This window comes from Topomyia yanbarensis, chromosome 3 (genome assembly GCF_030247195.1).
Source record: "Topomyia yanbarensis strain Yona2022 chromosome 3, ASM3024719v1, whole genome shotgun sequence".
In the NCBI taxonomy this organism is placed as follows: Eukaryota; Metazoa; Arthropoda; class Insecta; order Diptera; family Culicidae; genus Topomyia; species Topomyia yanbarensis.
In genome coordinates, this window is record NC_080672.1 from 367,902,026 (window position 1) to 367,924,373 (window position 22,348).

The window sequence follows — 22,348 nt, forward strand, 5'->3', positions numbered from 1 at the left end:
CACTTGCAAGAAAGTTGATAAATATATCTTACTTTTAAAGAGATTAATCATTAAAGTAACAACACCATATGAAAGGGCTTGTAATGTCCACTAATTCCTCCGAAGACGTCATTGTACCAAATGTAACGATTTAGGCGTAATTAATATATCGCACGATTTTGGCAAAAAAAAACCACTGTGTCTTTAAAGTTTACATGGGAAAATCGTCTTTTACAAAATAATTCTTCCAACAGTCGCCCATTGCCAGCTAAAAATGAATCGATGTCTGAATTTTATAGGAAATTTTTCAAAGAAAAAAATGTCTCGAAGACCACGAAATGATCTGACACTTGTGGAAATAGCTATTAAGCAAAAACCGAATAATGTTCTGACGAATGATGAAAATTTCTATTTTCGTAGTATCACTGCTACTGACGGTTGAATTGTGTATAACATTTTTAATTTCCTCTTATTGCGTACAAAAGAAGCCTCATTTTAACTCTTAAAACAGCTTAGATCATTGATTTCGATACAATAAGAGAAAGTAAAAACAAATTGTTTGTAATTCGACAGCCATCAGCAGTGGTGCCAGATAAAATGAATATTTTATCAATCGTCAGGGCATCAATCAGTTTCCTCTTATCAATTTTTTCCACAAGCGTCAGATCGTTTCGAGGTCTTCGAGACTTGGATTATTTGTTTAATTTCCTATGAAAACCACATAACAATTTATTTTGGGAAGGCACTCGGCGACTCTTGGAACAATTATTTTATGAAGATCAATTTCCCCCGAAATCCCATATAAACTTTAAACCATGGGCGCGAAAGTATAGTTTCATCGATCGAGCTGAGAATTTGCACAGTTATTCTAGGACCTAAGTGGTACACAAAAAGTTACTCGGAGCAGGTATCTAGTTTTTGTCCCACAATAAAGGGTGTCCCACATCAAATTTCGTCACGGAAAAAACGCTGTAGAAAATAACCCATTGGGTATTTTCTCTTGAAGCTTTGGGAAGAACTAGTTTAGAGTGTATTGTTTACGCTGTATTTATATCGCTGTCAGTTTTTCGAATATTGGAAAAAATGGTGTCATCCGAAAAGCAACGTCACGTATTGATTTTGCGCAAGCACCTGGAAAATTCTCAACTCTCTCATCGAGACATCGGAAAACAACTCGTAATCCTATATTCAACGGTGAGTAGTGTGATTGAACGTTACTACCAAACTCTGAGCATCGAACGGAAGTAGAAATATAATCACACTTTTTGGTCACCAAGTATTCTATTAGAAATCAGGATAACAAGCGTGTAAGCGGAATCCCAAGCCTTCGGTCAGTGGTGTGACCAAAAAGTTGAATCTGTCTCATGTTGGCCAAGGTCCTGGATGGACTACATACGTACAAAGTGCAGAAGGCTCCAGAACATGATAAACGGCAAAATACGGTTGGAAAGTCACGGGTCTGGAAACTACACCCAGATGCTGTCGAAGCCTGCGACAATGCGGATTTCTTGCAACTTCCGGGGCTACTGTTCTTCAATGCTTAGTATAAGTTTGATGTTCCGGAGGAATTAATAAAGCAAAAACATACAAAGTTTGGCAATAAATATATCATTTGGCAAGCGATCTGATCATGTGGCAAACGGAATACCGGGACTACCTCAAGGAGTGTCTATAGAAGTGTCTGCTTCCTCTGTTGAAGCAACACGAGGGCCCTACGATCTTCTGGCCGAATCTAGCATCGTGCCACTATTCAAATGTTGTCCTGGAGTGGTACGGAGGCAACGGGCTCACTTTCGTACCCAAGGACATGAACACCCCCCTCGCCCCCCCCCCCCTCTGCCCAACGCATCGGAGCTAAGGTCCATCGAAAAATACTGGCCAATTACGAAGCAGGCACTACGGAAGCATCCCAAGGAGGTAAAGTCTGAGGAAGACATGAAGAAAAAGTGGGTTTCCGTACAGAAGAAGCTGTAACCAGATGTTGCACAGAACTTAATGAGTTGAGTTAAGCATAAGGTACGAGCGTACGGTTATGGTATTGAAGTTGAAAGAAATAAATATGTCAAAACATACAAAGTTTGAAAAGGATCGGTCCATTAGATAATTTTCTACAGTTTTTTTCCGTGAAGCAACTTGATGTGGGACACCCTTTAGTGTATACTCTACAAATCAAATAACCGGTTCCAGATTTATGCAGAAATTCCGTAGGCTCTGTCCGAGGGTTATTTTAGAAATTTTCATAGATTTTCCAAAGTATGGCTTTCAGTTGAACATGACTATAAACAAATCGTATATGTAAACTCTCTGAATTCATTTTAAAACCTTATTGGCAATTTTAGGGCATACTGGAACCGCTTCTAGAGGACTTGGTAAATTTAAAAATGGTCCAACCATACCGAACGGCATATCAAATATCACAAATGTGCACGAGGAATAGGGTGTAAATTAAGCATCTGCAAGCTATTTCTGAACATTTTCGTAAAAACTTGTAATTCCTTCTTGGAGGGGAGTGTCCCCGGTTATGGGCCACCTACAATTTTTGACGTGTGAATTTTGCTAGCACTGTGAATCTTTGCACCGCGTCACATCATAAAGGAAGCTACGGCCATTCCGAACCGAAAAGATCCATCCGCATTGCACTGTTGCTGTCAGCCGAACAGTGATTTTAAAAATTTTAGCGAATGACATTTTCCCAGTAAAATCAGTTAATAAAAGACGACGAGTAAAAAACTGAGCGTTGCGACATCATTGAGTTCATCGGCTGTAACACACGTAAGTGGTCATGGAATTGGAAATGTATATGAAATATGCACACAGTTATTGTACTTCTTTCAATTATTATTCCGACTTGGATGTGTCACATGCAGAGTTAAAAATAATCGAAGCTCTTTTTTGACGGCTGAAAATGAACCTGATGCGACTCGCGGTGAATAGAAAAAATATTCATTCAAATATCCATGTTATTCATTCAGTTGAATATCGTACAATATATTCATTTCACTGGTTATCTAGGAAAATGTTTTCAAATGCCGGCAAAGCATATAAAACAACAATTGTCATCGCATACATTGTGTCAGGGCCTACTTTGATGCGTTTGATTCGTTGCTGCACGTTCGCTTCGTGTAATAATCGGAGACGAATGAAAATCTGCATAGATGAATGGGTGGTTTGTTCGTTTGACGTTTTCAGCTGCGTCACTGAATATTGAAAATGAATGCTGCTGAATATGATCAATTTTCATTCAATGAATTTGAATATTTTTAACTCTGGTCACATGATTAAAAATTTGGTTGTTATAGACCCAAAAAATTAATAAAGATTCTAAAACATAGGTTTACAGGTGCATAGGTTTACATCATACTTTTGCTTTGTTAATAAATTTTTTCTAAGTGGCCCACAACCAGGGACAAATATGTTCTTGGCCAAAAAACTCCTCAGAAAATTTTTAGTAACTTTGAATTTCGATACATTAATCGGCAGAGTATATGTAGAACTTAGCATACAAAGGATCAAAACTAAATTCATGGACAAAAAGAAAAACCTGACCCACAATTGGGGACACTCACCATTCAGCCTATGCTTATGCATCCAAAGTTGCCGAAGAAAAATTAGGCATTAGAATTAAATATAGAAATTATGATGAGAAAGATCTAATGCAAACTTAGGGAAACTTTATAGAATATGATATTGATCGCGCCAGCGATTAGTCCCTACGTTGTGTGTTGTACTGCAGTCGGCAGAAGGGAACCAGATATTTTAGGTGCACAGATCGACAAACAATACGAATGCGACGAATTTTCTGGTCACAACCAGATATGGCTACACGGTCGATACGGCCTGAATAATAAAAACTATGCTTATGCCGGACCAACCGCCCACGGCGGTGGTCTTACTTGGAATGAACAGTAATTTTATTCTGAGAACCATTTACATTATATCTAATAACTTCCTTACTTCTACACTTACATTAGCTGTCTGCTGGCTGTACCTGACAAGCTGAGATAGGTTAAAGAGGAATTGTAGTCGCAGGGTAAGGGAGCGTACAATAACAACGTTGCGCCGCAACAGATATGTTTCTCCCCAAAGAGAAAAATTTGAGTGAAAACCCAATTTTTCTTTTAATTTTTTATGGAATTTGCCTTTCGACTTCGTCTCATCAGAATCCGATATTAACTTAGTGACAGGACTAAGCTAGCGCAGGCTTAACGTTAGCTAAAAAAAGACCGAGACACAATTTGTGTTCCGGAGCAAATCCCTAGTCAGTTTTTTTGCAGGGCATCACGCTCGACTAGGAGTTTGTTCAGGAACACAAATTGTGTCTCCATTTTTTGGAACTAACGTCAATCCGGCGCTAGCTTAATCCCGTCACTAAGTTAGTGTCGGATTCTTAGCTTAGGTGGACTACCCGTAGTTGCACTTCGTGATTGACCGGATGAGCGAAACTGCACAATGAACCCAAAAAATACACGTTTGAGAGGAGCAAATCGTTCGCACTGAGCATGTTTTACTAACCCAACATTTGTATAAAGTGGTTAATAACGACGCCGGCCACGTCCAATGCTGTTCTACCGGGGAAGGAAAGGAATGTTAGTTTGACACTCGCTGTAGATAGAGTCCGAGACTACCTATGGATCTCCACGAGCATTGGAATTGTGTTAGTAGGAAAGGGTCAGGAGCAGGCCCGTGCGCATAATATTCTCATGGGGAGGTTTTGATTTTTTAGGTTCCTTATAAAATAAAGGTATAGAAAAGCCGTCTTACTTTGAAGTTTTTTTTCCGAGTCCTGGAGGGCCGAGTCTTGTGTACTAATCGACTTAGCTCAACAGTTTGGGTGACTTTCTGTTATCGAGAAGGAATCTTCAATAGATACCGATGCCTGCTAGCCCATGGTAGTGTCGGATTGGTTTGTAGTGATTCAGCCTACCTATTAAACGTCTTGTATCTCGCAATCCTCATCCATCGGTGGCAATCGTTAGGTACTACTTCAGTAGGGATTATGCTCTTGCTCTTGTGCTGCTTGCTGATTGTGTTTATCGTTCATGTTTTTTCCATTGCTGCTTTTTTTGCTTACTGTCCAAACTTCTCGGTATATCCAACCCACTCAGAACTGCTGCAAATACCGTCACCTGTTGAGACACGAACCACCTCGAAGGTGTCAACTATAGAGATTTACATCTCATTACAACCATCCTCGAGGGGTTTCTAGTCCTTCTTGGCGCTACTCGTTCCTATTTATCTGCTAGCTGGTGCTGAGAGTTCCTCGGCGGCCGTATTTCTCCCGATACGATCGTGTGAGCCATTTAGGTATCAGCTCTCCAACGGAGACGATAATTAGCGGTGAATTTTCTCCATACAACGATATCCCCAATTTCTCCGACTTCGTGCTTTGCCTAGTTAGCTCCTGTTGCTTGCCCGCTGACCGACCTTTGCTCTGTAACTGATCTACTTACAACTGTTGCTAATATCGAAATGTGTCGAAACATGAATCGATCCAGAGAAGAAGACCAATTTGACATACATTCCTTTCCAGCCACTTTCGCAAGATTTCTTATTTAGTTTCTGAAACGACTTTTTCTAGAATGACTGAGCTCAAATGACACGGCTGGAAATATATTTTTTTCATGGGCATGAGGTTAATAAATATAAAAGTAATTCAAAACCCTCATGGGAGGGGTTTGAACCTCCAAAACTCTCCCCTTGCGCACTGGCCTGGTCAGGAGGTATGTCTTGGTAGACAATATGATATTAGCGATATGTACGACAGTCGCACGCGATAAATTTTCGAGAACTTTAAACGAGCAACTTGAGCTCCGGACAGCTGGCCATCAGGAGTGTTGCGTCTTATTTACACGTCAATGATTGTTTCCAGATCTTTTTACTTTTCGTTAAGCTTGAGCGATAAAATGTCTTGAAATATATTTAATCATTTTTTTTAAAGGAAAAGACTGAATAGTCTCGAAAAAACTAATCGAAAATTGTAAACAAACCGAAGCTACAAGAGAAAACTCGATTTTATTTGTGAAGAGAACATGAAATAATTTTGAGCGGCCCAAAATGAGCATTAACTGTACCGAAAGCTTTACTGTGGACGATGGATACATTAACAGCTCCACGTACGCGTCGTTTGTACCCGCTTGAACCAGCCTCGGGTCCCAGCAATAATGGCATTAGGTGGCTCGTACCCCAGTTGGCACCGCGGGGATGTAAGGGGAGTATCCGAGGTGAATGGCGACATAGTTTTGCCTCATGTTGCACAATAATACAGTTTTGCCAATCACTAAGTTAGTATCGGATTCTTATGAGACAAATTCAAAACGCAAATTTCATAACAAATTTAGGTTTAGGTTTTGTGCGCTTTACGGGCAAATGTTCGCAAATTTTTCTTCACCAAGGAGAAAATTTGGTAAAACCACTTTTGATAGTGAAGGGAACAAAACCTATAACTAATCTAGTTATGGAAATTGCGAAACACAAGATTGGAGCTAATTAATCTTAGCTCTAAGTTGATGTCGGATTCTGATGACTTTATACCTAATATATAGAATGATTCAACCTGAAAATTTTAAAAGTTCGCATAAATTCCGAATGATATTTGCATTCAATTAAAAAAAAAGCATAACCACCAATAGGTACTCGGTACGGGGAATGGAACGCGTGGTAAATATGTCACTCGAAGCCGTAGGAAACGCTCTCAGTTAATCAGTAGGGGGAAGGTTATCAAAATAAAGAAAAGCAACCGTGTTTTGTGTGGTTTAAAAACAATTTATTAACAACGGATATAACAGTTGCTTGCTTTGTGTCAGTGTCTCTATCGCAAATCGGACGACGATGAACAAGATGAGGTTAAGCAGGGAAGATGAAGCCACAGCAAATTGAAAGCATGTAGGAACAATGTCTAAAAGCTACCACTGATCACAAATTATTGTTAGGTGTTGTTTGCGGCGTTTGTACTGTCCGGACCAGAGCTGCCCGCTGATTCGGTGTAGGATAGTGAGGTCCACGGTGACGATGACAACAGCGACGATCCTGGTGTTGGCGATGACAACGCTGTAAGAGGGGATGCAGTTCGACTTGGTGGTCCCAGAATCAGCCCGCCGAGGTTACCAATATCGTAAGCCAACTCTTCCGGCGAAAGCATGGTTGGAGGTGCGGGAGACGGTGATCGGCTTTTTGTTTCAAAGATCAATCCATCAAGGTGACCGATGTCGTAAACCATTTCATCGGGTGTCATGTTTTTCGGGATGGGAGAGAGAGTTGCTGAGTGAGATGGGATGATGAGCTTGGGGAGTGGTCGAGGTGATAGAGAGTTCGGGTCCGGAGTTAATGAGTTTAGTGAAATATTTGGAGAGGGTATCGGCGTGAAATGGGTAGTTGGTGAAGGGATTGAGTTCAGCAACGGGGAGCCAAGAACCATGGAACTCGAATCAGGTATGGACTCAGATGACAGCGAATAGTCGGAGGTCTGCGATATTGGAGAAGGATCAACTTGGAGCTGTAATTCACTGAGTTGATTTATCGTGGCTTCTTCTGGACTTTTTGCGATATCTGACTCTGACTCAGGAGTTGATTTAATAGAAGGCCTGCTACTGCTATCCGTAATCTCGCTACTAACTATTTGATTGTCGTTAGATTTCGTCGATCCTTTTATAATATTTTCAACTTCTTCGTCATCACTGTCAAAATCTTCCAGCTCCAGATGGCTGGTCATGTTTTCCGGGAACTTTTTGATCCACTCAACGTAGTTAACTCGATGATCCAAGGTTTGAATCGGTGATGCGTTTCTTTCTCCGTAGAACGACTTTGTTGACAGAGAGTCAAGAAAGCGAGCATCATCTCCTTTTTCATCCGTCAGTAGTAAACTGGGAACACCAGAGGTCATCGGAGTTGTTGGTAGGAAATAGTTCGGTGTAACTGGTTTCGGTGGATCAATTTTAATTTCGTCCAAACTGTCGATGTAGTCTTCCAGTTCCGAGGGGGACACGCACATCCGTTGTTGGGTCAGCCGGTCCATGAACGACTGGTTGAAGTCGATAGGTGTCACACTGCGAATCATTCGTTTCCGTGTGCGAAAACGTCTTGGGGGCGCTGGTTTGCTCTCAATTGTTGCCGGACTCTTTGAACCCTTCCGGTCGACACCACCAGCGCCAAGATCGACCGCTGTAGTCTTGAGCTGAACTATTTCTGGTGGTGGAGATTGTTTCACAGGTGTTTGGTCAACATGCATTTCTAGACTACCAGAAGAGATACTGGTGGAAGCAAGTGAAACAATTTCGTCCTTACTTACATTTGGATCAGGATGAACGGGAAGAGGCGATGACCGATCGTCAATGGGTTCCGAGGGTGTACCATCGACGGAATCGTCCTAAAATTCGAAATAAATATATTTTAGCGTAATTCATGGAGGTGGAGATTGGGGGTGTGAGTACTCACTACAATTGATGAGACCGTCGAAGCAGGCGATCCGAATGAACCGTTCGGTGCTGGAGATATGGTGGAATCTCTGGAACGGTTCGTTTGAGGAGAGGCTGTCGATAACTGTTGGTATTCCCGGGATATCGACGTTTCCTCTTGATCCGACGGAGGAGGTTTTGGTGCATCAATGACAAGAGGGATTAACTGGCCAGTAGATTCTATCCGTTCGTTGTCCAGGAAGGCACCAACATAGGGCGACGGTGACTTGGATTGTAGAAACTCCGTACGTTCGGGTCCTTCCGAGTCGTATTCTTCGGTTTGGATGATCACACCGCTGAACGGTTCGGTTTTACGTTCTTCTTCGAGTAAAAGAGCAGTTAAGTCACTTTTCTTCCTAGTTCGTTTCAGTGATGGATGATCAGGGTCTGGACTGTTGGAATGGGAGCTGAGGTTCGATGGAACGGACTCACTGCTCGTTAAAAACGTTTCTGTTGTTAATTTCGGTAGTTCCGGTAAATTGTTCCTGGAGTTTGACCACTGCTTTAATTCCCTGGTGACGGCTAGAAAATCATCCGACGAACTATCGTCACTAGTACGAACTTCTTCTACAAACGAAGGTGATTGATTGTGTTGCTTCTCGTTCGCTTCTACTAGTTTGACATCGTCATAACCTGCACCCAATTTAAGTTCCGGCGATCGCTGTTGTCGATCTTCATTTTCGTGCACCGCACAAATCTCTTGGATAGGACTGATTTTGTGCTTTGAAGAACTTGGATCCTTAAGGTCGTCCCTGCTATACACCAGCGGTACATAATCTTCCATCTGCGTGGCTTCATCGTCTTCTAATCGGGTTAGTGCTTCCAACTCTTCGGAACGATCTTCGGACGCATTCGATGACAACGATCGTCTCTTGATGGTTCGCCTGAGCTCATCTTCTCGGGAGATTGGTCGAAACTTGTTTGACCCTTGTCGGGAATCATCATCACCAAGTAAGATCTGCGGGATTTCTCGAAAGACTGCGGAACCTCTTGAACTGGTTGGAATTGGACTAACTGCTCGACTGACCGATCTGGACCTAAGCTCCTCGATCACTACTTCTCGTTCAGCTGATTTTCTTTCCAGCTCCTGCAATTGTACGTTTAGTTGATCTAATCTCTGATCCTTTTCGTGACTCTTTCGCTCCAGCTCCCGGATCTTCACATTCAATTGATCTAACCTCGCCTCGTCAAACGTTTCCACGCGATAACCATCTTTGTAGGTGACACCATCCTGGGCGACCGTCAACCCATCAATCGCACCCTTCGGAACATCTTCCAGCTTTTCTTTGAGTAACCTTCGATATCGTTCGAGATCTTCATCTATGACAGCCGGTCTGGACGAGAGCTGGTTTGAAACGTAAGCTAAACAGTTGACCAGATCCATAACACCCACGCTGGCCACTAGAACCGACAAAAAGACACCCATTTTAGTGCGTTTGGATGGAACTTCTTCGAAAGTATCTCAAATTTTCCAATTATGTAACACCAGTCTGTGTGATTGCACAATCGGTGATTTTTACGTAGCGAATTTTGTTTGCTGCGCAATTTCCACGATCACCGTCGTAACTAGCGAAAGCTTTCCATGTTGGTTGTCCTCTGCGTTTCCAAGCAGAATTCCAAATTGAGCTTCGAATCAAGTTCTTCGGGAAGCAAATGCCAGCGAGGACTAGTGGGCGAACGAAACTAATTACCCGGACCGGTGACTAAAATGAACTAATCGGTTCGGGGTGGGATCGATTGAAATCAAATGAAGTGTTACTGATTGTGAGAAGACGAATGAGATTTCGACCAAACAGAAAAATAAAAAGAAAATGATCGACAAAAGAAACGAGTAGTTCCCGAGTCGTTTCAAACTGTCTGCCGGTTAGTGAAAGTGAGAATTTGCTACGTCCCGGTGAGGTATTTAAGCAGAGGGTAGGAGGGACGGAGGGGTAAGAAACAACAACATTTCGGCACTTGTTTTGTTGATCATGACACTGCTTTGCGAATTGGTGATTCACAGTGTAGGCCCTGTTCGTGTTCTTGTATTGATTCAGCATTATTTTTATGCTTCACGAGCAATCATCGATCGACGACGCGTCGGGTCGCGCGTGCCAAGTACGAGGACAAACTAGTTTTTGGTTTAAAAATCGAACCAAAAAAGCAACGTCTTCTTCAACACTGACAGCTGTTTTGAGGTTGTGGGCGTATGAGTGCAACAATTGATACTTTGCTCCCATTTATATTCGGTGAAATATTTCAGTATCAGGATCAGTTTGAAACTCAATTTTGCGTTTCAAAATTTATAGACATTATCTCTCCATGAAGAGAACGTTTGGTATTTAAAATTTGAAGTGTGAAGTTTGAAATTTGAAATGTGAAATTTGAAGTTCGAAGTTTTGAGTTTGACGTTGAAAATTTAAAATTTGTTTGAAGTTTGAAATTTAAAATTCGAAATTAGAAATAGGGAAAAGGAAATAGGAAATAGGAAATAAGACATAGGAAATAAAAATATGAAATAGGAAACATGGAATAAGAAACAGGAAACGAGTAATAAGAACTTCGGAAAAGGATAAGACGGAAAAAAATTAAATTCAATTAAAAATTGAAATTTGAAATGAAATTGAAATTTTCAAATTTCTAATTTAAATTTTCAACTTTCAAATTACAAATTTCTAAAATTCAAATTTCTAAAATTCAAATTTCAAATTTCTAAGATTCAAATTTCAAAAATTCAAATCTCAAATTTCTAAAATTCAAATTTCTAAAATTCAAGTTTCAAAAATTCAAATTTCAAAAATTCAAATTTCAGATTTCAAATTTCAAGTTTCAAATTTCAAATTTCATATTTCCAGTTTCAAGTTTCCAGTTTCAAGTTTCAAGTTTCAAGTTTCAAGTTTCAAGTTTCCAGTTTCCAGTTTCCAGTTTCAAGTTTCAAGTTTTAAGTTTTAAGTTTCAAGTTTCAAGTTTCAAGTTTCAAGTTTCAAGTTTCAAGTTTCAAGTTTCAAGTTTCAAGTTTCAAGTTTCAAGTTTCAAGTTTCAAGTTTCAAGTTTCAAGTTTCAAGTTTCAAGTTTCAAGTTTCAAGTTTCAAGTTTCAAGTTTCAAGTTTCAAGTTTCAAGTTTCAAGTTTCAAGTTTCAAGTTTCAAGTTTCAAGTTTCAAGTTTCAAGTTTCAAGTTTCAAGTTTCAAGTTTCAAGTTTCAAGTTTCAAGTTTCAAGTTTCAAGTTTCAAGTTTCAAGTTTCAAGTTTCAAGTTTCAAGTTTCAAGTTTCAAGTTTCAAGTTTCAAGTTTCAAGTTTCAAGTTTCAAGTTTCAAGTTTCAAGTTTCAAGTTTCAAGTTTCAAGTTTCAAGTTTCAAGTTTCAAGTTTCAAGTTTCAAGTTTCAAGTTTCAAGTTTCAAGTTTCAAGTTTCAAGTTTCAAGTTTCAAGTTTCAAGTTTCAAGTTTCAAGTTTCAAGTTTCAAGTTTCAAGTTTCAAGTTTCAAGTTTCAAGTTTCAAGTTTCAAGTTTCAAGTTTCAAGTTTCAAGTTTCAAGTTTCAAGTTTCAAGTTTCAAGTTTCAAGTTTCAAGTTTCAAGTTTCAAGTTTCAAGTTTCAAGTTTCAAGTTTCAAGTTTCAAGTTTCAAGTTTCAAGTTTCAAGTTTCAAGTTTCAAGTTTCAAGTTTCAAGTTTCAAGTTTCAAGTTTCAAGTTTCAAGTTTCAAGTTTCAAGTTTCAAGTTTCAAGTTTCAAGTTTCAAGTTTCAAGTTTCAAGTTTCAAGTTTCAAGTTTCAAGTTTCAAGTTTCAAGTTTCAAGTTTCAAGTTTCAAGTTTCAAGTTTCAAGTTTCAAGTTTCAAGTTTCAAGTTTCAAGTTTCAAGTTTCAAGTTTCAAGTTTCAAGTTTCAAGTTTCAAGTTTCAAGTTTCAAGTTTCAAGTTTCAAGTTTCAAGTTTCAAGTTTCAAGTTTCAAGTTTCAAGTTTCAAGTTTCAAGTTTCAAGTTTCAAGTTTCAAGTTTCAAGTTTCAAGTTTCAAGTTTCAAGTTTCAAGTTTCAAGTTTCAAGTTTCAAGTTTCAAGTTTCAAGTTTCAAGTTTCAAGTTTCAAGTTTCAAGTTTCAAGTTTCAAGTTTCAAGTTTCAAGTTTCAAGTTTCAAGTTTCAAGTTTCAAGTTTCAAGTTTCAAGTTTCAAGTTTCAAGTTTCAAGTTTCAAGTTTCAAGTTTCAAGTTTCAAGTTTCAAGTTTCAAGTTTCAAGTTTCAAGTTTCAAGTTTCAAGTTTCAAGTTTCAAGTTTCAAGTTTCAAGTTTCAAGTTTCAAGTTTCAAGTTTCAAGTTTCAAGTTTCAAGTTTCAAGTTTCAAGTTTCAAGTTTCAAGTTTCAAGTTTCAAGTTTCAAGTTTCAAGTTTCAAGTTTCAAGTTTCAAGTTTCAAGTTTCAAGTTTCAAGTTTCAAGTTTCAAGTTTCAAGTTTCAAGTTTCAAGTTTCAAGTTTCAAGTTTCAAGTTTCAAGTTTCAAGTTTCAAGTTTCAAGTTTCAAGTTTCAAGTTTCAAGTTTCAAGTTTCAAGTTTCAAGTTTCAAGTTTCAAGTTTCAAGTTTCAAGTTTCAAGTTTCAAGTTTCAAGTTTCAAGTTTCAAGTTTCAAGTTTCAAGTTTCAAGTTTCAAGTTTCAAGTTTCAAGTTTCAAGTTTCAAGTTTCAAGTTTCAAGTTTCAAGTTTCAAGTTTCAAGTTTCAAGTTTCAAGTTTCAAGTTTCAAGTTTCAAGTTTCAAGTTTCAAGTTTCAAGTTTCAAGTTTCAAGTTTCAAGTTTCAAGTTTCAAGTTTCAAGTTTCAAGTTTCAAGTTTCAAGTTTCAAGTTTCAAGTTTCAAGTTTCAAGTTTCAAGTTTCAAGTTTCAAGTTTCAAGTTTCAAGTTTCAAGTTTCAAGTTTCAAGTTTCAAGTTTCAAGTTTCAAGTTTCAAGTTTCAAGTTTCAAGTTTCAAGTTTCAAGTTTCAAGTTTCAAGTTTCAAGTTTCAAGTTTCAAGTTTCAAGTTTCAAGTTTCAAGTTTCAAGTTTCAAGTTTCAAGTTTCAAGTTTCAAGTTTCAAGTTTCAAGTTTCAAGTTTCAAGTTTCAAGTTTCAAGTTTCAAGTTTCAAGTTTCAAGTTTCAAGTTTCAAGTTTCAAGTTTCAAGTTTCAAGTTTCAAGTTTCAAGTTTCAAGTTTCAAGTTTCAAGTTTCAAGTTTCAAGTTTCAAGTTTCAAGTTTCAAGTTTCAAGTTTCAAGTTTCAAGTTTCAAGTTTCAAGTTTCAAGTTTCAAGTTTCAAGTTTCAAGTTTCAAGTTTCAAGTTTCAAGTTTCAAGTTTCAAGTTTCAAGTTTCAAGTTTCAAGTTTCAAGTTTCAAGTTTCAAGTTTCAAGTTTCAAGTTTCAAGTTTCAAGTTTCAAGTTTCAAGTTTCAAGTTTCAAGTTTCAAGTTTCAAGTTTCAAGTTTCAAGTTTCAAGTTTCAAGTTTCAAGTTTCAAGTTTCAAGTTTCAAGTTTCAAGTTTCAAGTTTCAAGTTTCAAGTTTCAAGTTTCAAGTTTCAAGTTTCAAGTTTCAAGTTTCAAGTTTCAAGTTTCAAGTTTCAAGTTTCAAGTTTCAAGTTTCAAGTTTCAAGTTTCAAGTTTCAAGTTTCAAGTTTCAAGTTTCAAGTTTCAAGTTTCAAGTTTCAAGTTTCAAGTTTCAAGTTTCAAGTTTCAAGTTTCAAGTTTCAAGTTTCAAGTTTCAAGTTTCAAGTTTCAAGTTTCAAGTTTCAAGTTTCAAGTTTCAAGTTTCAAGTTTCAAGTTTCAAGTTTCAAGTTTCAAGTTTCAAGTTTCAAGTTTCAAGTTTCAAGTTTCAAGTTTCAAGTTTCAAGTTTCAAGTTTCAAGTTTCAAGTTTCAAGTTTCAAGTTTCAAGTTTCAAGTTTCAAGTTTCAAGTTTCAAGTTTCAAGTTTCAAGTTTCAAGTTTCAAGTTTCAAGTTTCAAGTTTCAAGTTTCAAGTTTCAAGTTTCAAGTTTCAAGTTTCAAGTTTCAAGTTTCAAGTTTCAAGTTTCAAGTTTCAAGTTTCAAGTTTCAAGTTTCAAGTTTCAAGTTTCAAGTTTCAAGTTTCAAGTTTCAAGTTTCAAGTTTCAAGTTTCAAGTTTCAAGTTTCAAGTTTCAAGTTTCAAGTTTCAAGTTTCAAGTTTCAAGTTTCAAGTTTCAAGTTTCAAGTTTCAAGTTTCAAGTTTCAAGTTTCAAGTTTCAAGTTTCAAGTTTCAAGTTTCAAGTTTCAAGTTTCAAGTTTCAAGTTTCAAGTTTCAAGTTTCAAGTTTCAAGTTTCAAGTTTCAAGTTTCAAGTTTCAAGTTTCAAGTTTCAAGTTTCAAGTTTCAAGTTTCAAGTTTCAAGTTTCAAGTTTCAAGTTTCAAGTTTCAAGTTTCAAGTTTCAAGTTTCAAGTTTCAAGTTTCAAGTTTCAAGTTTCAAGTTTCAAGTTTCAAGTTTCAAGTTTCAAGTTTCAAGTTTCAAGTTTCAAGTTTCAAGTTTCAAGTTTCAAGTTTCAAGTTTCAAGTTTCAAGTTTCAAGTTTCAAGTTTCAAGTTTCAAGTTTCAAGTTTCAAGTTTCAAGTTTCAAGTTTCAAGTTTCAAGTTTCAAGTTTCAAGTTTCAAGTTTCAAGTTTCAAGTTTCAAGTTTCAAGTTTCAAGTTTCAAGTTTCAAGTTTCAAGTTTCAAGTTTCAAGTTTCAAGTTTCAAGTTTCAAGTTTCAAGTTTCAAGTTTCAAGTTTCAAGTTTCAAGTTTCAAGTTTCAAGTTTCAAGTTTCAAGTTTCAAGTTTCAAGTTTCAAGTTTCAAGTTTCAAGTTTCAAGTTTCAAGTTTCAAGTTTCAAGTTTCAAGTTTCAAGTTTCAAGTTTCAAGTTTCAAGTTTCAAGTTTCAAGTTTCAAGTTTCAAGTTTCAAGTTTCAAGTTTCAAGTTTCAAGTTTCAAGTTTCAAGTTTCAAGTTTCAAGTTTCAAGTTTCAAGTTTCAAGTTTCAAGTTTCAAGTTTCAAGTTTCAAGTTTCAAGTTTCAAGTTTCAAGTTTCAAGTTTCAAGTTTCAAGTTTCAAGTTTCAAGTTTCAAGTTTCAAGTTTCAAGTTTCAAGTTTCAAGTTTCAAGTTTCAAGTTTCAAGTTTCAAGTTTCAAGTTTCAAGTTTCAAGTTTCAAGTTTCAAGTTTCAAGTTTCAAGTTTCAAGTTTCAAGTTTCAAGTTTCAAGTTTCAAGTTTCAAGTTTCAAGTTTCAAGTTTCAAGTTTCAAGTTTCAAGTTTCAAGTTTCAAGTTTCAAGTTTCAAGTTTCAAGTTTCAAGTTTCAAGTTTCAAGTTTCAAGTTTCAAGTTTCAAGTTTCAAGTTTCAAGTTTCAAGTTTCAAGTTTCAAGTTTCAAGTTTCAAGTTTCAAGTTTCAAGTTTCAAGTTTCAAGTTTCAAGTTTCAAGTTTCAAGTTTCAAGTTTCAAGTTTCAAGTTTCAAGTTTCAAGTTTCAAGTTTCAAGTTTCAAGTTTCAAGTTTCAAGTTTCAAGTTTCAAGTTTCAAGTTTCAAGTTTCAAGTTTCAAGTTTCAAGTTTCAAGTTTCAAGTTTCAAGTTTCAAGTTTCAAGTTTCAAGTTTCAAGTTTCAAGTTTCAAGTTTCAAGTTTCAAGTTTCAAGTTTCAAGTTTCAAGTTTCAAGTTTCAAGTTTCAAGTTTCAAGTTTCAAGTTTCAAGTTTCAAGTTTCAAGTTTCAAGTTTCAAGTTTCAAGTTTCAAGTTTCAAGTTTCAAGTTTCAAGTTTCAAGTTTCAAGTTTCAAGTTTCAAGTTTCAAGTTTCAAGTTTCAAGTTTCAAGTTTCAAGTTTCAAGTTTCAAGTTTCAAGTTTCAAGTTTCAAGTTTCAAGTTTCAAGTTTCAAGTTTCAAGTTTCAAGTTTCAAGTTTCAAGTTTCAAGTTTCAAGTTTCAAGTTTCAAGTTTCAAGTTTCAAGTTTCAAGTTTCAAGTTTCAAGTTTCAAGTTTCAAGTTTCAAGTTTCAAGTTTCAAGTTTCAAGTTTCAAGTTTCAAGTTTCAAGTTTCAAGTTTCAAGTTTCAAGTTTCAAGTTTCAAGTTTCAAGTTTCAAGTTTCAAGTTTCAAGTTTCAAGTTTCAAGTTTCAAGTTTCAAGTTTCAAGTTTCAAGTTTCAAGTTTCAAGTTTCAAGTTTCAAGTTTCAAGTTTCAAGTTTCAAGTTTCAAGTTTCAAGTTTCAAGTTTCAAGTTTCAAGTTTCAAGTTTCAAGTTTCAAGTTTCAAGTTTCAAGTTTCAAGTTTCAAGTTTCAAGTTTCAAGTTTCAAGTTTCAAGTTTCAAGTTTCAAGTTTCAAGTTTCAAGTTTCAAGTTTCAAGTTTCAAGTTTCAAGTTTCAAGTTTCAAGTTTCAAGTTTCAAGTTTCAAGTTTCAAGTTTCAAGTTTCAAGTTTCAAGTTTCAAGTTTCAAGTTTCAAGTTTCAAGTTTCAAGTTTCAAGTTTCAAGTTTCAAGTTTCAAGTTTCAAGTTTCAAGTTTCAAGTTTCAAGTTTCAAGTTTCAAGTTTCAAGTTTCAAGTTTCAAGTTTCAAGTTTCAAGTTTCAAGTTTCAAGTTTCAAGTTTCAAGTTTCAAGTTTCAAGTTTCAAGTTTCAAGTTTCAAGTTTCAAGTTTCAAGTTTCAAGTTTCAAGTTTCAAGTTTCAAGTTTCAAGTTTCAAGTTTCAAGTTTCAAGTTTCAAGTTTCAAGTTTCAAGTTTCAAGTTTCAAGTTTCAAGTTTCAAGTTTCAAGTTTCAAGTTTCAAGTTTCAAGTTTCAAGTTTCAAGTTTCAAGTTTCAAGTTTCAAGTTTCAAGTTTCAAGTTTCAAGTTTCAAGTTTCAAGTTTCAAGTTTCAAGTTTCAAGTTTCAAGTTTCAAGTTTCAAGTTTCAAGTTTCAAGTTTCAAGTTTCAAGTTTCAAGTTTCAAGTTTCAAGTTTCAAGTTTCAAGTTTCAAGTTTCAAGTTTCAAGTTTCAAGTTTCAAGTTTCAAGTTTCAAGTTTCAAGTTTCAAGTTTCAAGTTTCAAGTTTCAAGTTTCAAGTTTCAAGTTTCAAGTTTCAAGTTTCAAGTTTCAAGTTTCAAGTTTCAAGTTTCAAGTTTCAAGTTTCAAGTTTCAAGTTTCAAGTTTCAAGTTTCAAGTTTCAAGTTTCAAGTTTCAAGTTTCAAGTTTCAAGTTTCAAGTTTCAAGTTTCAAGTTTCAAGTTTCAAGTTTCAAGTTTCAAGTTTCAAGTTTCAAGTTTCAAGTTTCAAGTTTCAAGTTTCAAGTTTCAAGTTTCAAGTTTCAAGTTTCAAGTTTCAAGTTTCAAGTTTCAAGTTTCAAGTTTCAAGTTTCAAGTTTCAAGTTTCAAGTTTCAAGTTTCAAGTTTCAAGTTTCAAGTTTCAAGTTTCAAGTTTCAAGTTTCAAGTTTCAAGTTTCAAGTTTCAAGTTTCAAGTTTCAAGTTTCAAGTTTCAAGTTTCAAGTTTCAAGTTTCAAGTTTCAAGTTTCAAGTTTCAAGTTTCAAGTTTCAAGTTTCAAGTTTCAAGTTTCAAGTTTCAAGTTTCAAGTTTCAAGTTTCAAGTTTCAAGTTTCAAGTTTCAAGTTTCAAGTTTCAAGTTTCAAGTTTCAAGTTTCAAGTTTCAAGTTTCAAGTTTCAAGTTTCAAGTTTCAAGTTTCAAGTTTCAAGTTTCAAGTTTCAAGTTTCAAGTTTCAAGTTTCAAGTTTCAAGTTTCAAGTTTCAAGTTTCAAGTTTCAAGTTTCAAGTTTCAAGTTTCAAGTTTCAAGTTTCAAGTTTCAAGTTTCAAGTTTCAAGTTTCAAGTTTCAAGTTTCAAGTTTCAAGTTTCAAGTTTCAAGTTTCAAGTTTCAAGTTTCAAGTTTCAAGTTTCAAGTTTCAAGTTTCAAGTTTCAAGTTTCAAGTTTCAAGTTTCAAGTTTCAAGTTTCAAGTTTCAAGTTTCAAGTTTCAAGTTTCAAGTTTCAAGTTTCAAGTTTCAAGTTTCAAGTTTCAAGTTTCAAGTTTCAAGTTTCAAGTTTCAAGTTTCAAGTTTCAAGTTTCAAGTTTCAAGTTTCAAGTTTCAAGTTTCAAGTTTCAAGTTTCAAGTTTCAAGTTTCAAGTTTCAAGTTTCAAGTTTCAAGTTTCAAGTTTCAAGTTTCAAGTTTCAAGTTTCAAGTTTCAAGTTTCAAGTTTCAAGTTTCAAGTTTCAAGTTTCAAGTTTCAAGTTTCAAGTTTCAAGTTTCAAGTTTCAAGTTTCAAGTTTCAAGTTTCAAGTTTCAAGTTTCAAGTTTCAAGTTTCAAGTTTCAAGTTTCAAGTTTCAAGTTTCAAGTTTCAAGTTTCAAGTTTCAAGTTTCAAGTTTCAAGTTTCAAGTTTCAAGTTTCAAGTTTCAAGTTTCAAGTTTCAAGTTTCAAGTTTCAAGTTTCAAGTTTCAAGTTTCAAGTTTCAAGTTTCAAGTTTCAAGTTTCAAGTTTCAAGTTTCAAGTTTCAAGTTTCAAGTTTCAAGTTTCAAGTTTCAAGTTTCAAGTTTCAAGTTTCAAGTTTCAAGTTTCAAGTTTCAAGTTTCAAGTTTCAAGTTTCAAGTTTCAAGTTTCAAGTTTCAAGTTTCAAGTTTCAAGTTTCAAGTTTCAAGTTTCAAGTTTCAAGTTTCAAGTTTCAAGTTTCAAGTTTCAAGTTTCAAGTTTCAAGTTTCAAGTTTCAAGTTTCAAGTTTCAAGTTTCAAGTTTCAAGTTTCAAGTTTCAAGTTTCAAGTTTCAAGTTTCAAGTTTCAAGTTTCAAGTTTCAAGTTTCAAGTTTCAAGTTTCAAGTTTCAAGTTTCAAGTTTCAAGTTTCAAGTTTCAAGTTTCAAGTTTCAAGTTTCAAGTTTCAAGTTTCAAGTTTCAAGTTTCAAGTTTCAAGTTTCAAGTTTCAAGTTTCAAGTTTCAAGTTTCAAGTTTCAAGTTTCAAGTTTCAAGTTTCAAGTTTCAAGTTTCAAGTTTCAAGTTTCAAGTTTCAAGTTTCAAGTTTCAAGTTTCAAGTTTCAAGTTTCAAGTTTCAAGTTTCAAGTTTCAAGTTTCAAGTTTCAAGTTTCAAGTTTCAAGTTTCAAGTTTCAAGTTTCAAGTTTCAAGTTTCAAGTTTCAAGTTTCAAGTTTCAAGTTTCAAGTTTCAAGTTTCAAGTTTCAAGTTTCAAGTTTCAAGTTTCAAGTTTCAAGTTTCAAGTTTCAAGTTTCAAGTTTCAAGTTTCAAGTTTCAAGTTTCAAGTTTCAAGTTTCAAGTTTCAAGTTTCAAGTTTCAAGTTTCAAGTTTCAAGTTTCAAGTTTCAAGTTTCAAGTTTCAAGTTTCAAGTTTCAAGTTTCAAGTTTCAAGTTTCAAGTTTCAAGTTTCAAGTTTCAAGTTTCAAGTTTCAAGTTTCAAGTTTCAAGTTTCAAGTTTCAAGTTTCAAGTTTCAAGTTTCAAGTTTCAAGTTTCAAGTTTCAAGTTTCAAGTTTCAAGTTTCAAGTTTCAAGTTTCAAGTTTCAAGTTTCAAGTTTCAAGTTTCAAGTTTCAAGTTTCAAGTTTCAAGTTTCAAGTTTCAAGTTTCAAGTTTCAAGTTTCAAGTTTCAAGTTTCAAGTTTCAAGTTTCAAGTTTCAAGTTTCAAGTTTCAAGTTTCAAGTTTCAAGTTTCAAGTTTCAAGTTTCAAGTTTCAAGTTTCAAGTTTCAAGTTTCAAGTTTCAAGTTTCAAGTTTCAAGTTTCAAGTTTCAAGTTTCAAGTTTCAAGTTTCAAGTTTCAAGTTTCAAGTTTCAAGTTTCAAGTTTCAAGTTTCAAGTTTCAAGTTTCAAGTTTCAAGTTTCAAGTTTCAAGTTTCAAGTTTCAAGTTTCAAGTTTCAAGTTTCAAGTTTCAAGTTTCAAGTTTCAAGTTTCAAGTTTCAAGTTTCAAGTTTCAAGTTTCAAGTTTCAAGTTTCAAGTTTCAAGTTTCAAGTTTCAAGTTTCAAGTTTCAAGTTTCAAGTTTCAAGTTTCAAGTTTCAAGTTTCAAGTTTCAAGTTTCAAGTTTCAAGTTTCAAGTTTCAAGTTTCAAGTTTCAAGTTTCAAGTTTCAAGTTTCAAGTTTCAAGTTTCAAGTTTCAAGTTTCAAGTTTCAAGTTTCAAGTTTCAAGTTTCAAGTTTCAAGTTTCAAGTTTCAAGTTTCAAGTTTCAAGTTTCAAGTTTCAAGTTTCAAGTTTCAAGTTTCAAGTTTCAAGTTTCAAGTTTCAAGTTTCAAGTTTCAAGTTTCAAGTTTCAAGTTTCAAGTTTCAAGTTTCAAGTTTCAAGTTTCAAGTTTCAAGTTTCAAGTTTCAAGTTTCAAGTTTCAAGTTTCAAGTTTCAAGTTTCAAGTTTCAAGTTTCAAGTTTCAAGTTTCAAGTTTCAAGTTTCAAGTTTCAAGTTTCAAGTTTCAAGTTTCAAGTTTCAAGTTTCAAGTTTCAAGTTTCAAGTTTCAAGTTTCAAGTTTCAAGTTTCAAGTTTCAAGTTTCAAGTTTCAAGTTTCAAGTTTCAAGTTTCAAGTTTCAAGTTTCAAGTTTCAAGTTTCAAGTTTCAAGTTTCAAGTTTCAAGTTTCAAGTTTCAAGTTTCAAGTTTCAAGTTTCAAGTTTCAAGTTTCAAGTTTCAAGTTTCAAGTTTCAAGTTTCAAGTTTCAAGTTTCAAGTTTCAAGTTTCAAGTTTCAAGTTTCAAGTTTCAAGTTTCAAGTTTCAAGTTTCAAGTTTCAAGTTTCAAGTTTCAAGTTTCAAGTTTCAAGTTTCAAGTTTCAAGTTTCAAGTTTCAAGTTTCAAGTTTCAAGTTTCAAGTTTCAAGTTTCAAGTTTCAAGTTTCAAGTTTCAAGTTTCAAGTTTCAAGTTTCAAGTTTCAAGTTTCAAGTTTCAAGTTTCAAGTTTCAAGTTTCAAGTTTCAAGTTTCAAGTTTCAAGTTTCAAGTTTCAAGTTTCAAGTTTCAAGTTTCAAGTTTCAAGTTTCAAGTTTCAAGTTTCAAGTTTCAAGTTTCAAGTTTCAAGTTTCAAGTTTCAAGTTTCAAGTTTCAAGTTTCAAGTTTCAAGTTTCAAGTTTCAAGTTTCAAGTTTCAAGTTTCAAGTTTCAAGTTTCAAGTTTCAAGTTTCAAGTTTCAAGTTTCAAGTTTCAAGTTTCAAGTTTCAAGTTTCAAGTTTCAAGTTTCAAGTTTCAAGTTTCAAGTTTCAAGTTTCAAGTTTCAAGTTTCAAGTTTCAAGTTTCAAGTTTCAAGTTTCAAGTTTCAAGTTTCAAGTTTCAAGTTTCAAGTTTCAAGTTTCAAGTTTCAAGTTTCAAGTTTCAAGTTTCAAGTTTCAAGTTTCAAGTTTCAAGTTTCAAGTTTCAAGTTTCAAGTTTCAAGTTTCAAGTTTCAAGTTTCAAGTTTCAAGTTTCAAGTTTCAAGTTTCAAGTTTCAAGTTTCAAGTTTCAAGTTTCAAGTTTCAAGTTTCAAGTTTCAAGTTTCAAGTTTCAAGTTTCAAGTTTCAAGTTTCAAGTTTCAAGTTTCAAGTTTCAAGTTTCAAGTTTCAAGTTTCAAGTTTCAAGTTTCAAGTTTCAAGTTTCAAGTTTCAAGTTTCAAGTTTCAAGTTTCAAGTTTCAAGTTTCAAGTTTCAAGTTTCAAGTTTCAAGTTTCAAGTTTCAAGTTTCAAGTTTCAAGTTTCAAGTTTCAAGTTTCAAGTTTCAAGTTTCAAGTTTCAAGTTTCAAGTTTCAAGTTTCAAGTTTCAAGTTTCAAGTTTCAAGTTTCAAGTTTCAAGTTTCAAGTTTCAAGTTTCAAGTTTCAAGTTTCAAGTTTCAAGTTTCAAGTTTCAAGTTTCAAGTTTCAAGTTTCAAGTTTCAAGTTTCAAGTTTCAAGTTTCAAGTTTCAAGTTTCAAGTTTCAAGTTTCAAGTTTCAAGTTTCAAGTTTCAAGTTTCAAGTTTCAAGTTTCAAGTTTCAAGTTTCAAGTTTCAAGTTTCAAGTTTCAAGTTTCAAGTTTCAAGTTTCAAGTTTCAAGTTTCAAGTTTCAAGTTTCAAGTTTCAAGTTTCAAGTTTC

At 34.8% G+C, this 22,348-nt stretch overlaps 1 protein-coding gene across 5 annotated transcripts in view; it reads right to left on the minus strand.

Moving 5' to 3' along the window:
- Positions 1-22,348, minus strand: part of LOC131690283 (four and a half LIM domains protein 2) — a 605,833-nt gene that overhangs the window by 173,238 nt on the left and 410,247 nt on the right. Inside the window, exons 2-3 of one of the 5 annotated variants that reach the window (XM_058975936.1) lie at positions 8,410-9,830; positions 8,264-8,341 (exon numbers count right to left, since the gene is read on the minus strand). The exons of 2 other annotated variants lie outside the window; for them this stretch is intronic. In XM_058975936.1, the coding sequence (XP_058831919.1) occupies positions 8,264-8,341; positions 8,410-9,813 (1,482 nt within the window). In that variant the 5' untranslated portion in view covers positions 9,814-9,830. Of the gene's footprint in view, positions 1-8,263; positions 8,342-8,409; positions 10,118-22,348 lie in introns of those variants that run through there. 2 more of the 5 variants (XM_058975935.1, XM_058975939.1) reach the window with 2 other exon arrangements.